The sequence below is a fragment of the Pavona decussata genome, unplaced genomic scaffold (assembly GCF_977016875.1).
Source record: "Pavona decussata unplaced genomic scaffold, jaPavDecu1.1 SCAFFOLD_52, whole genome shotgun sequence".
Lineage (NCBI taxonomy): Eukaryota > Metazoa > Cnidaria > Anthozoa > Scleractinia > Agariciidae > Pavona > Pavona decussata.
The window spans coordinates 2,517,618-2,533,070 of NW_028145474.1; the positions used below are offsets into that span (position 1 = coordinate 2,517,618).

Below are 15,453 nucleotides of genomic sequence, written 5' to 3' on the forward strand. Positions count from 1 at the left end.
TAACTGCATTGTAAACAAATCGTGATAAAGGGAAAGACGAAAACATACTAAGCACGGTTCAGTTAACCTTAATTCAGTTTGTCAAGAGCAGGAGACCTGTGACCTTCTGTGCACAGGTTTACCAATACACTGAGCTGTAGGAGACTGGTGTCGAGCAAGCTCTGATTTTCTTTTTTGTGTTCTAATGCTTGTGATATACTGAATACCTTTTACTCTATTAACCAAGTAATTGTTTATGAATCTCAGTTGCTAAGTGAATGATCAGTTGACTATTTTCGGTGGTTTTAGGGAACAATTTTAAAATTGTAATATAACAACGCAGATCTTATTATTTTTTAAAATACTAAAAGGAGTATTGCTAACGATTTAGTTTTTAAAACTGATAAATGGTATAAATTTACTCTTCGTAATGAAATAATAGTGTTATAAACTAAAATGACGGATAAAAAGAAAATGATTTCCAAGTTACAGTGTTTCTACAGACTTTTAAAAGAGACTGTTGCAAATTTGACTGTCGCGTTTTTGCTTGTCAATCTTTGAATCCGTTCTCATCCTCGCCGTCGTTAGCCATCCTCTCCTCCTAATACTTTCCTGTCATTTGTCAAGTACTCTTCTATGAAATAAAACCGTTATTGTTGTTTTCTTTTTTTCTGGGTACCTTTTCGAGCTTCTTGAATTCAAGCCAAAAGTGACGTTTGAATGTGCCGTTGTTTTTGTCATTCTTTAGAGACCGCGCCTACACGACGCCGCAACAGCTTAAGCAGTTTACCGGTGAACGACTCTGAAGCGGAGCGGGTGCGCAGTCCTTTTCCTATTCCGAGTCCAGTCCCCCTCGGCCATGGCAGAAGTCAGAGTAGTTCAAGTTTGCATGACAAGGACCGTGGTTTGCCAAATGGTAGGTTATGATGGAGATCTTAAATCTCAGTAGTAGTATTACCCTGTAAGCTGTGGAGAATACCGAGCAGCAATCTGGAAAATGACGCTTGAACCTCTGTGCCCTTTACCTTAGCTACGTAAATTAAATTTGGCCTAAAAATAGGCGTTAATCTCGAGAACCGTATTTCATTGATAAAACGCCCAGCCGGCCTTGAAGGATCCGTCTTCTTGGTGTCATAACAACTGAAATAGCTACTCAACCCTAACCAACGAAAAAGGTTGGAAATAGTATTCACAAGGGAATAAAAAAAAAAAAAAAAAAAAAAAAAGAATGCAAAGAAACAATCTCAGCCAATTGCGAATTGTTTAGTAATTATTCATACCGGTTTTTCGCACGTATAAAGAGATATATGAGCAGTTCCAAATAATGCGTTTAGTCGTTATTAGTTTTCACCTTTCAATGACCTGCTTTTCTTTTATAGCTTTCGTATTTTTTTGGAAGCAAGTTTTAGCTATTCGCCTTTTTCGCTTTTCCCTGTTTTATAACGTCGAAACAAATAGTACATAAAGAAAAAGAAGATTAAAAATTCAAATTTATTCCACCTTTACTGTCGTGGACAAACAATTAAAGCCAGGTTTGTTGATGGTGAAAAGGAAAAAACGGAAAGTAAGAAAGTGCTTGTTCGAGGAAATTTTGAACCAATTTAGTGGTCATTCGGTCATTCAAGGGCAAAGCAGCGAGGGGTTAGGGGAGAGTACAGGTCTACCGTCCATGTGACCTGGGTTTGAAATTTTGAATCTTGAACTCGATGTGACATTTCCAAATTCAGTTTCGATGTAGAACATGCAAGGGCCTTGCTAAGAATTCGCGTGAACACGGTGTTACTAACTAGTATGACTTTAGAGCGGTGTTCAATTGAGTGTCGAAAGTAATTTCGCGTTTGCTGTGGTTTTGCTTTACTAGACTCTATGATTGGTTGGCAAAGTTCGCGCCATTTTCTCAACCAATCAACAGCAAACTAAAACCAATCGTGCTTGGTCGCACGCCTTTTCCCGCGCTTGGCACCAGTTACATGTATTTGCTTCGAGTTCTGGTTGGCTGATTGTGCTGTTTACATCTGTTGTGATTGGCCAGAGAAATTACTTTGGTTTTGGTTTTACGACACTAAATTGAAAACCGCTCTATTTGTTTATTGACTTGTTTACTTAGTAACTTGATAATTTCTCCTCTGTCTTCTTGTAGTTTTGTTGCTGTGTTTCTTGGACTGTTTTGCTAACATTATCTTGTATGTGAGGTTTAACAACACTTACCAGCAGCCTGCCCTGTGATAATATATTACGTATTTTCACGGTCATGCATATATCTCACCTCACTATGTGATCTAAGCTCCTCATAATACGGTTTATGTCTAGTGAAGGTATTTAATCAGAGCTCATATAACCTGCCGCTCGTTCTTAACGGGGTAACGAGAAAGAGAGACGTTTTTGGTTTCTAAGGGTGTACTTTTATATTAATAAAACAACCTTTTTAATGCAATACATGTTTCGATGTGGCTCACATAATCGTCATTTGTAAAGAGATTTTGTAAAATCGTTAGAACATGTAGCAACGAAAAATGCATGCGCAATTATAACTGAGATTACAAATCTGAATAACAGCAAGGGAATGAAAATATAATGGGTTAAAGCTCAAATTCAAGGAGGCGATGCACATTAACTGGACTAAGACCAACTTTAACCAACAGCTCAAACATATTAATTTAACATTTTTGCTTTAATGCTATCATAAATTTTCATTCCCTCGTTCTTGATCAGCATAATTGTTTTCGCAAGTAATTATGCAGGCAATTTTAGTTGTTATATATTCTAACTGTTTTTCATAATCTCTTTGACTATGATGTGCGCCACATCGAAACGTGTATTGAATCAAAATTGTCGTTTTACTTACAAAAGTAGATACTTATTTCCTGCTATCGTGACTGTTGAATTGTGTCTTGATGTGAGTTAATACTGTTTTACTTACCATCTTTTCCTCCTTTGAAACACTCTAAAGTAATATCCTTTAAGCCTTAAGTGGTATTTTTCTGTCCGGTAACTGATTGATTTTCTCGCTTCACTCGCTAATGCTAACCATTCTTGCTGAATATGTGAGGTGAGTTAAATCTTTACTTTGTAATCAGTCCTCAAAACCTAATTGATATTCTTTTAATGCTTCTACAATTTTTTCTTCCACTTCGTTGTTTATTAGTTTCTAAATGTTAAAACAAGCTTTTGATTGAATTAAACACTAAAATATTTACATCAGAAGTCACAAGAAAGTTTACTTGTTGCAAGGTTGTTGTATATTTAACAAAGCAACTGGTAGCTATAGTGTTCTTTCGGCTGGAAGCCGAGCGGACAAAAGAGTTGTTTTTTTTCTTGTTTTCTTTTATGCTTTCGTTAATTTTCCTCGCACGTTCACAGGATAGCTAACGAGAGATACCCAGCCAGGACATTTAGCAATATACTTGAAATGTTGTCTCTCGGAAATCGGATGAAATACGCTTCCTCGTGTTTGATACATGAAAACCTAAGCAAACAGTCTCCGCACGCAGAGCCAATCAGATGTCGCTGCTACGCAACAAACCACAGAAAATAGTAACTAAAGTTAAACCGAAGCTTGTAAATAATAACATACTGACGATTTTCCCCACCCCTCTCCTCCACAGGCAAGCTGCTGGTTCGTGAAGAGGTGCATGCCGGCAGTGTTAATGATCTCCATGTCTTCCCTACAGGGGGGTATATCAAGCCTTCCCGCGGAACCGGACGCACTGAGAGTTTTGGCGGGAGTGGGCGAAGCAGCCGGTCATCTTCAATAGCGAGTGACAGGAGCGGCAGCTTGAATAGCATACCAGGCTCGGTTACTAGCTGCGAGAGTAGGTAGGTACCGCTGATTTAGGAGCGTGCGGACACGGTTTAGAACGGATCTCGTCCCAGTATCCGCGCGGTCGAAAAGAGCGAAAAACGCACAAAACCCCCAACGGAAACGCTTACTGCGCATGCTCTGACGACCTTAACCAAGGAAAACACTGTTCCTGTTCACTTAAGAAATTCACTTTGAAACTGCTTTGTGATTATTCCAACTCAGATGGGCTATTGAGGGCGATCTTTCTAAGAGTTGACTTCCCAGGTGCGGCTCGTAAGTTCGGATTGAAAAAGGAAAATTCATGGCTATTGAACGGCACTTTTTTTAATTTACAGTAAATTTGGATCTTTCACATTGTATACTTGTACAGAGAACGGAAAATAAAAGGCAAAAAAAAAAACAACAACAACAAAAAAACAAAAAACAAAAAACAAAAACAACAACAACAAAAAAAAACCTTCGCAAGACATACAGCGCATTTGCGGAGCCATGTTGTTTTTGTCATGGTCTCGTTATTGTCACCGTTGTGGCTCCATAAAGTCCTTAGCAATAATCGCTAAATCCTGCGAAACTCAGGGCGATTTTATACGCAGGTGGCGGTGAAATAGGTAATCAGCGATCGTTGGTGATTTTTTCCCAGAACAGGCCGGCACACTGCTGGCGATTCAGGCGAAATCATCCGCGAATTTAATCGGCGTGAAAGATATCTGCGGTTTCCAGATTGCCCCTCTCGCGGCAATCAAATAAATAATTTCAATTCTTCGCTGAATAAAAGAATTTGCGGCGACGAGCGTATATAATATTTTTTGTTTACGTAAAACGTGCCTATGTAAAACCTATGAAAACGGACTCTGTAGTCACATAAAGTTTATTTATAAATTGGCTGAACAGTCAATATTCGTTGTTTCGCATTTTCACTAAAGTGACCGGACGTATAGTATATTTACGAATTTTTTTCCTTGAAAAATCCGTGTTTGATAACTGGGGCTTGAGTTTAAAGGGAGTGTTCGCTTTCTAATTTTTAAGCTTTGTTCGCGCCCACACTAAATAATTTAGAGATTTCCAATTAAATTACCATTGCTTGCGGGAATCAATTTCCCAAGATTGTTTTCTTCAGTCATATGAAGCTGTGCTGTACTTTAAAAACTACACTGAAAGCTACTGAGTAGTACTTTCCTGTGTGGTGCAATTCATAACGCCGTACAAAGTGTTTCAATCTTTTTGTGCGACCATTCAAAAGAAAGCTACTGAGCAGTAACTTTCCTGTGGCGCTGTTTATTACGCTTACAATTTGGTTCCTTGCAGAGCACCTCTTTCTTATAATTTCTTTTCTTTTCTTTTTTTTTTTCAGTTTATTCTATTTGGAAATGTCTTCCACGATTGTAGTTTAAAAAACTAATCAGGTCGAATACCAGTTGATATTCTCACGCGCAAGAAAACTGACGGTGCCATGGGACGCCGGCGCCTGCATGCAGCTAATTCAATTTGTCTTTGTTAATAGCTCCAAGCTTTCGTTAACGATACGATTCTCGAAGATTCTCATAAGTGACGAAGATTAGAAGATGATTGGTTTGTTTTATTCAAAACTTGACAACATGCTCTTTCTAGAACAGTAAACTGAAGGACGAAACCTTTTTGTATAATTGCAGCCTTTCACCTTCTAAAAGTGCCCTCGAATTTGCATTTGCAGAAGAATTTAGACACGAAAATCACCACAGGAAAGTGTTACCCATTTGAATGGTTACAACGTAGGATTTCATCCGGACACTCGAAAGCCAGAACCTCTTTTTACAACAATGAACATCATAAACAGCACCACAAGAAAGTACTGCTCAGTAGCTTTAATTTGAATGGTCACATTTTAGATTTTCATCTGCAGACTCAACGATAGAACCACCTTGTACAACATAATGAACAGCACCACAGGAAAGTACTGCTCAGTAGCTTTAATTTGAATGGTAATACTTTAGGATTTCATCCGCAGACTCAAAAGTTAGAACCACCTTGTACAGCATAATGAACAACAACACAGGAAAGTATTGCTCAGTAGCTTTCATTTAAATGGTCACACTTTAGGATTTCATCCACAGACTGCAAAGTTAGAACCACCTTGTACAGCATAATAAACAGCACCACAGGAAAGTACTGCTCTGTAGCTTTCATTTGAATGGTCACACTTTAGGATTTCATCCACAGATGCAACAGTTAGAACCATCTAGCAAAACCTTAGCATCATAACTTTTGAATAATGCCACAAGATCTTGCATATACTGCTCACTAGCGTTCATTTGATTGCTCCGCATATTTACCGAGTTTCATCCACAGCTAGTATAAAACAATTGAACATTTACAACAAAATTAAGCTTAAAACTGAAAGAAAACGAAAGAAAAAAAAAGCATGGAATTCGTGAAAGAGCTGGGTTTCGGCTCTCGATGGCAAAATAGCGATTTAAGTTTTGCCTGAATGCAAATTCGTTCTGAATAAGTTTGACATATATCTATTTAATTGCGACATTCTTGGCAATATCCTCTCTTTCATTTCCGACAATTGTAGGAAGTAATTGAACGTTTTGTTTTTTTTAGAAAATATATCGACTTCAAACTGAAAGAGTCCACAAAACCAGACATTATAAGATCGAGTCTGAGCTAAACAAGTATTCTGTGTAGTTTTTCCTCAACTAGTCTTTTGATATGCAAAACACTAATTGATTGAAAACTTTTTTAAAATTAATTTTTCTCATTTGTGGGAGTGGGAGAGGCGAAGCCGTTGAACGAATAAAAACACTCCGCGGTTCGGTAAAATGTCTGAAGACAGAGATGAATTGTAAAATATACAACGTAATGGTATTTCTTTTTTTAAGGCAGATTCAATAAATTCGTTCAAATCAAACTTTTATTGAGGCTATTAAAGTGTAAACATTTCATCCCTACTCTCGATATTGGTTTTCTGAGGTGTTGTTTTATTATAAGTGAATTTGCTTTTAACGAGGCCCGGTCTTATATGTTTCTCTGTGAGCTAAAAATGAACGCCAAAACAAGTCGTTACTACTGGGAAAAGTTGATTGATTGACAAGGACCCTTCAAATATCTGCGGGTCATTCTAGTCTCTATGACAACCGCGCGCAAAATGAAATATTCAAATTATTGTAGGTTACTAAGGCAGTGCTTTGATTCAATTGCCAGCTGTTTGGGTTCTAGACTGATCAATAGACCGGCTTTATAAGAGCCAGGCTCGTTATTTATAACATTTCGGGTTTTAAAGCTGGCTTGACTGTCCGTTGATCGCATCCATGTCAAGAATTGAACGTGCTTTTCAAACAGTAGCTACTCATCTCTGGGCCCCAGTGAGGTTAGTACGGCAACCTTAATCTTTTTTGTCATTTGCACGTTATTTATTTTTTGCTATATTTTGAGTTTAAACCAGTCTTGTTTTTGTTTAAAAATTCGTTTGCTAGAGATGGATGGTACTTAGCTTTTTTTAACCGGCGTTAGGATTTCTGCTTTTGTTTATACTCTTACTTTAAATTACGAGAAAATCAGAGTCGCAATGGTAGCTCGTTTACACTTAATGAATCGCAAAGCTATAATGGCTGTTTCGTTTACTGCGGTCTTCTGCAGATCAGATAAGTAAATTGTGTTGTTTGCTTTTTACTCGCTTACAGTGTTCTGATTTCAAAGCGCAAGCAAACGCGGAGAGCGATAAAACCTAAGACAAAGCACAATCACAAGAACTCGTCGCATGTTTCAAGCTTTTATCTAGTGGCCTGGCGAAAGGCTGAAATAAGAAATCCAACGCAAAGATTAAACGAAACGCGTAGTTTGTTTCCGCGCGTTTAATTTTCGCGTCTTAGCCTTTTCCTGGTCCTACTATCCGGCTAAGAGCCAGGAGAGGCTAGGGCATTCGACTAAAGCTAGGAGGCTTTTAAAAGATGATCAAGTTAGGGGCGGAAGTGTGTCATCACTGTCTTGTTTTATGCCATAACAACTCAGTTTGCAAAATTCCTTCATGATTTATGACTTCAAACTACCATGATTCTCTTTAGAGTCCCAGATCAAAGTTGCAAAAACAAACAATCAGGACGATAATTAAGTACTGTTCAGTAGCTTTTAGTCGACACCTTAGCATTTCATGTACAGACTCAATCACTCGACCGAATGTTGTATCTCGGCATCTGCGAGATAACAAAGTCTTAAAGGGCCAGTGTCACTCATTCTTAGTGTCACTTTGAACAGCCAAAAAACATATTTGTATGGTTGTAAACGTGCAAATAATGGCTCGGTTTTGTCAACAATAACCTCGCTAGTGCACAGAAACTAGTATCATTTATCCTTGGCTGCAGATGGCTGCGATGGAGATGAATTGCAACTTGAAAAAATTGGTCACCTTTTTCAAGTTGCTTCTGAGTATTTTGGAAAAATTGCTTAAAACTTATTATAGTTTAGTTTTCCTCGGTGAAATCATTTGATTTTCTTTATCACTGTGCTGTAAGATTAAAATATCATGTTAGAAAAGAGGTTCTTAGTCAAATATTTGTGCAGTTTTAACCAACACACAGCAAAATATCCGTGACAGTGCACTTTTAAACTTATACTTGCAAATTCAACTACCACCAAAACAGAATCTTCTCTTGGAGAAGGGAATGGGGAACCTCCCATAATCCCAGTGATCTAGCTTGAGGTTTTTCTCTCATCAATAATTAATAGTTAGCAATACATACACAATTTATAAAATTTATTGTGCAAACGATATACTGTATTTGCTGTTGTGTTAGTTTGGCGCTCGTTAGCAGCCACAGCGACAATTTATTTATCTTACATGACGTAATCCCTAGCGCGGCTGATAAATTACACGCCTTCGCTGTTTTGTATGCTAACGACTAACATGAAATATTTACATTCTCGGCTACTGTTCGAGACAACTCTTTGTGCCATTTAAGAGCGATTAATAGGTATTATTGTGTAGTTTGGATTGGAAATTTTCGAGCTAAAATGGCGAGGTTTTATGATGTTGTGAACCAAGTCGTCAGAGCTAAAAGGAGGTAGGTAGTGTTTAAACGTTCATTGTTTTGGCGTTGAATGCTTTTGTACTACTTAACATGCTTCTGTTCCATGATGCGCGCTCTTCTGGGCATACAGTAAACGGTCATACAACTTTCATGACAACATAGAAATCTGTAATGGTTTGTACTTAAATTCTTTACGGCAAGCGAACTTTTCTTTCTTACTAAAAGGTGTTTTGGTAAAAATGCTTAACTATAAATAAGGCATATTATTATAAATTTCCATATTTAAAAAAAATATTTGGAAACGATTAGCACCACGGGAAAATTCTCCTTAGTAGTTTCCACTTGAATGGTGACACTTCAGTACTTCACCCACACACTGAAAATTTAGAACCATCGCGTTCAGCTGTACCACAGGAAAGTACTGCTCAGTAACGTTCACACTTTAGGATTTCATCCACAGACTCAAAAGTTGCAACCACTTTGTACAGTATAATAAACAGCACCACAGGAAAGTACTGCTCAGTAGCTTTCATTTGAATGGTCACACTTTAGGATTTCGTCCACAAGCACAAAAGTTAAAACCACAGTTCAGTTGCTCTTTCGTTGAGTAACAGGCTTCATCCTTCGTATGCTTTTAGAGGCCACGTGGTTTTAAAACTGCGATGTCAGTGAGAAATGCACTTGTCGTCGGCTAGACTAACTCGTGTAGCATTTAGCTTTTCACGATGCCGCAGAAGAGAAAAGGACTTATTTCTTTCAGTTTTTATGCGAATGTATTTTTGCTGATTAAGTAATGTCTCCTAATAGAGGACATGAAATGTTCTCCAGTGGCGATAACCCCTGGATTAAAAAAAAAACCGCCCTCGAAGGTGCGTGTAACAAGATTTAATCAAACTTGTATATGCTACAAAGTACCTGGAGAGAAGAACAATAATTCTATGACTTGACATTGAATCAGACCGTATCTAAATAGAGGGTTATACATCGATTGCTATGTAGATCTTGTGGCCCTCGGCGAATCTTTTATTCCTACCTTATTAGAGCCGATACGTTTAGGTTGTGGATCGTACTGGGCGTGTATTGCGTGCATTTATCGTCAATTTGTTATCCGTAGACAACACCAAGTAAATATACAAATTGTTTATCTGTTGCTGTTATGCTAATGAATGTTTCAACTCGTTATTAAATGCCCCACTGGCTGTTTCACCGGTGTTAGAAGCAGTAGAATTACGATTTGGAGAACGTTGTGGTTTACTTAAAATTAGTGACGCCCGAGTTTAACTTCGCCGTACATCGTTTGTTTCACACGAGATCTTTTTCGTTGGTTAACAAGCAAAATGTTTTGTTTATAGAGCGGAATGATACTATACATTAAGAAATATCTAAGTGTGTGTATTTGCAGCTGTAAGTCAAACAAGGGAAGCTCTTTGAAAATTTGCGGCGTTGTGTTCGATGCACAACTTGTAAAGCGGAGTCGATGGCATGTTTTGTATTCTGTGGAAGATGTGTTCCTCTGCCTCTTGGCGAATTGCGAGTCAGGAGGAGGTAACTTGTTTCTCTCTCGAGTTTGTGGATAGAACAGATAAAATTTGTAAGTGTGACCAGTTCCATTTAAATGGATTGAAAATTGTTGTCTAGCGGTTCTGTTTGTTAAGTAAGATAGATGGTTCTGTATTTTGGGTTTGTCCTGTGACTTTCAAATGAAAGCTACTGAGGAGTACTTTCCTGTGGTGCTGTTTATTATGCTGTACAAGGTTATTCTAACTTTTGAGTCTGTGGATTTAATCCTTAAGTGTGATCATTCAAATGAAAGCTACTGAGCAGTACTTTCCTGTGGTGCTGTTTATTATGCTGTACAAGGTTATTCTAACTTTTGAGTCTGTGGATTTAATCCTTAAGTGTGATCATTCAAATGAAAGCTACTGAGCAGTACTTTCCTGTGGTGCTGTTTATTATGCTGTACAAGGTTATTCTAACTTTTGAGTCTGTGGATTAAATCCTTAAGTGTGATCATTCAAATGAAAGCTACTGAGCAGTACTTTCCTTTGGTGCTGTTTATTATGCTGTACAAGGTTATTCTAACTTTTGAGTCTGTGGATTAAATCCTTAAGTGTGATCATTCAAATAAAAGCTACTGAGCAGTACTTTCCTGTGGTGCTGTTTATTATGCTGTACAAGGTTATTCTAACTTTTGAGTCTGTGGATTAAATCCTTAAGTGTGATCATTCAAATGAAAGCTACTGAGCAGTACTTTCCTGTGGTGCTGTTTATTATGCTGTACAAGGTTGTTTTAACTTTTGAATCTGTTGATGTCGTGAACTGCTTAATTGTGACCGTTTAAATAAATGGTCTTAAGCCGTACATGTCTGTAGTGCTGATTAGTTTTTGATGTTTTACAAGATAGAATTTTTGGATTTTGTTAGTGTTTAAGGCCGTGGTATCCAAGCAACACAAAATCGGATACAAAATGTCGGCTTGAAACTGTCATTCAAACATGAAACATCACGCGATCTATTTACATAAGCTTCCATTGGGAAATTTTCATACGAAATTAATTAACTAAACTTCGGAACAACTCAAGTCGAAATTCACGAAATTTTAGACCGTGGGTATTGTTCCTTGTATTGTCGTGTCGAACTTTACGCGCGCGTGAACGAGAAAAATTCAAGAGCGATATTTTTTTATACCCCTTGGAGCAGTTTTCGCTTGTATCTCGGCAGTTTAGGAGGGGAAGAGAGACTGCCCACTAGGATGACCTGGCGAATTTAACTTGTTATGAAAGAAATACGCCCAAAGGCGTTGCTCTTGCTTTTATATTTCCTTAAGGTTATGAGGGTGGTTACTGGATTAAAATTAAAGGTTAATTATGAATCGTTTGTTTGTACAGCAACTCTGAAGAGTTTTTCCGGCGCGTAAGCTGAGTTTTCAGAAAGGAGAAATTTTGCTTTTTATCAAGCGATTTTTCGAAGCAAATGCCGTTTTTGTTACAAGTTTCCGACTTTTCAGTTCATGAAGGTTAAAAGGTGAAAAGAAAAACAGCCTAGTTAGTAAAGCGCAAACGTACCTTCAATCCTTAGATTTTTGTACGTTTATGTGTAACGTATAACTGTTCTACTTAACAGTCAAGTTGAAAGAAATATGTCACCTTTATTAAGTATCACTTTGAAATGTTTAACGTGCTAATAGTATCGTTGGAAACAAAGAAATATTTACTAGTCCAGTTTTGTTAAAAATATTGTAATGCACGGAAATTCGTAGAGGTGTCTGGTTACTTCTGACAAAGATAGGAATAGATTCAGTGCAACTTGAAAAATGTTTGGCCAGCGTTTTCTAGCCCTTTGGAAATTTCGGAAACGTTTCGTGACAAATGGAAAGACTTTTTTTCCGGTCGTTACAAACTTGCATTCTCATTGATAGATCAAAAAGCTTACGTGATGGCGCATAAAGACAGCAAAATGGAAATAGAAATTTTGTGCAAATGAATGTAAATTCAATTTCAACTGGTTGGAAAGTAAATTATGGCTCTGCACGTGTGTTATACACTGTGGGACTTTTCTTTGCCGTCCTCTGCAAGACAACGATGTGAAATTACCACATTTAAGGTTTTTTGGAGATTGTGGACGCATGATGATTAATTTTCCTCTCTCTTTCTGAACTTTAAAGCCGCCAATACGACTTTAGTTCGGCCAAATAAACAGACTAAATGTGTTGGAATTATTGCGAAGTTATTCAGAGAACGAGAATTTAATTTTTAAGTTTTTCCTGCTTAAGATCCGTAAAGTGTGTTCAACACTCGCATCATCCTACTTCGGTGTTTGTTGCCATAACTGATGTTGCACTCTTGTTCGGGGCATTAACTGCCTACCTGCAACATCAACATGTCTCTTCACCTCACTGTTCCTGCATATTTATACGGATATAGTCAGGAGAATTTGTTTAAACATCAAGACTTTATCTTTGGTGATCATTCCCTTTATTCTCATCACCTGTATTTTTGTAAGGAGAAATCAGTTCCTGGTCATTATTGGAGCTTAAAGGGTTACCTTGTCTCTTCTCTCCCCAGTCCTTGGATGCCACCCGGGATAAAGCTTGGAAACGAGGGCCACTTGGGTGATTTTATCGATGGCCTGGGTCCTGCCCAGATAGTAGGTCGGCAAGTTCTCGCCTCACCCTCCATGGGTGACATACAACTGGCACTGTTCGACAGGAAAGGAATGCTGGAAGTCGAAGTTGTACGAGCAAAGGGTTTGCTGCCGAAACCAGGATCAAAGATTCTTCCAGGTATGGTTAACAAATCAACGGCATTTTTTTTATTTTTAAATTTAGTAGGTTTCTATGGTCTATACTCTTTTATATAATGAGCTGAATTCTACCTTCATTTTGATTGGTTCTTACTTATGATCTATTGGAGGACAGACGCATAGATGACGTCACCATTAACAACTTTTGCTTCTTTATTATATAAAACAAATAGATTCCATGTTGCCGTGTGTCTGTTCAGTAATAGATCACAGAAGACGTCAAAATGTGGTAAGAACATCAGTGACACACTCGGCTGCGCCTCGTGTGCCACGTTTTTGTTCTTACCACGTTTTGACGTCATCTGTGATCTATTACTGAACAGACACACGGTAACATGGAATTGATTTGTAGAATAGACCCTAAAATGACGTCATAAAATGTTCAAAACTCAAGTGGAACGGCTCGAGGTTTCACTGCCAAGTTTTGAACATTTTACGCTCTATAAGAGTGTACACCATGGAAAACTGCCATCGATTTGTTTTGTATAATTACATGGAAAAAGTACGAGCGGAATTGGTTTTATGTTCCGTTGAGAAAACGCGCAATTTACATCCTGCATAATTTTTATTGGCTGTAACTGCATCGTAAGGTTCAGATATGCTGGAGGTGACTTCGATTATTCGCTAGATTTATGTGTAACTTAAATCCTGCCTCCTAATAGCATTGTTAATGTCTTAAGCCCTGGTTAAACGGCGCATGATAGTCGAACGGATGAAAGCTGATGATAATCAGCTATTATCAACTATCAAGCGGGTTGTCAAACGGCTCAAAGAATCTCGTGATAGCTGACGACAGTTTGCCGTGAGCTTCCAGTGCAGGCACCTGCCAAGTGTAAAGATAGCAAACAAAACTTCGCATGCATGAATTTTTTGCGGCGAAAGTGAGCAGCAGCCTGCTTCGTTTTCCTTCAGTTGTTGGAAGAACTAACGGAAAATGAATCTAGAGAGCGCTGGGGGAGAAGACGGCTGACCGAAAAGCTATCATCGACTGTCATGCTCGTGTTCAAACGGGAAAAGGTATCATCAACTATCATGAAGAATTTGAACATGCTCAAAGTGAATGATAGTTGACGATAGTCAACGATAGCCCATGATAGTTGGTTGTCAAACGAGCGCATGAGTTTTAGCTATCATTGACTATCATTCGCCTTTTTAAGTGTCTAGTGTGGTGTGGGAAAGATTAGCCTGTTAATGTGGTACCCAAACTGTATTCTCTTTGGCATAAGCGTGTGATTGTAGAGAAAGGATGCTGGGCGTTCGATGATCAGTTACTGTAACCACTCATGGCGGGGCTGCGTCCTACATATTACTGAGGTCATTTATGTGAGAAGCGCCCAGTTTTGTGATAAGGAGAGAATTGACGACCTCAACGCGGTCCTGTAGTGAGTTAAAGTATTTAGTTTTGAATTTGAAAATTTCAGCGTGGTGTTGTTTTACTTTTTAGCGCCTTATGTTAAGGTGTACGTGATGGAGGGTAAAAGATGCCTGGTGAAGAAGAAAACCCGAACAGCACGAAGGACGTTAGAACCTTTATATCAACAACAGTTAGAGTTTAAGGTAGAATTCACTGGAAAGACGCTACAGGTAAATGAACTTGCTTCTTTTCACTCAGTAATACTTCACTTAGGTAATACGATTCCCCTAAAAACGACTGCGTGGAAGGCTACACTTCACTAGCCTAGGTGCAGACGCCTTTAAACAATGGAAATATAGGCCTCTGCATCCAAACTACAGTTCCTGAGACTCGTGGCTAAGCAAATAAGTTGAATAATGTATATGTGGATTGAGTTTGTTGTTGGTTATCGTCATTGCTCCGATAGTTTTTCCTCCGGGCACTCCAGTTTTCCCCTCTCCACAAAAACCAACATTTCCAAGTTCTATGTCGATCCGGAATCTGAGTGCCACAGGTTTGTCAGTCGTAGCAGAGTGTTAAGTGTCTCCCTCGTTAAACAAAGTTGATTTATTTATTCAGTGAGTGACACAGGCATACTTGGAAAAAGAAAATCCGAGTTCTCCTATCAGGAGTCGAGCCTATAAGCTTCCCATTATCAACTCGGATGTTCTTACACTGAGCTACAGGAGACTCACGGATGTCTGGCTCGAGGATGTTTGTCACATGAACCTAGTTTAATGGGTCTTAGCTCCCACGAGTAACTCGTAGCTCATTAAACTAGGTTCATGGGACAAACGTCCTGCATACTGCTAGAGTATGCATGGCCTTAGCTTCCACGAGTCTCTTGTAGCTCAGTGGTAGAGCATCCGAACTAGAAATTGGAAGGTCTTAGGTTCGACTCCTGAAAGGAGCACTCGGAATTTCTTTTTCCGAGTTTGCCTGTGTCATTACTGAAAAATACATCATTCCGAT

General features: G+C 38.5%; 1 protein-coding gene across 8 annotated transcripts in view; it reads left to right on the plus strand.

Moving 5' to 3' along the window:
- LOC146480911 (regulating synaptic membrane exocytosis protein 2-like) overlaps positions 1 to 15,453 on the plus strand; it is a 44,581-nt gene that overhangs the window by 25,301 nt on the left and 3,827 nt on the right. For 7 of the 8 annotated variants that reach the window (XM_085109232.1, XM_085109234.1, XM_085109229.1 and 4 more), the window contains 4 exons: positions 728 to 895; positions 3,585 to 3,795; positions 12,851 to 13,068; positions 14,533 to 14,672. In XM_085109232.1, coding sequence (XP_084965358.1) covers positions 728 to 895; positions 3,585 to 3,795; positions 12,851 to 13,068; positions 14,533 to 14,672 — 737 coding nt within the window. The remainder of the gene's footprint in view (positions 1 to 727; positions 896 to 3,584; positions 3,796 to 12,850; positions 13,069 to 14,532; positions 14,673 to 15,453) is intronic. The other variant, XM_085109231.1, reaches the window with a different exon arrangement.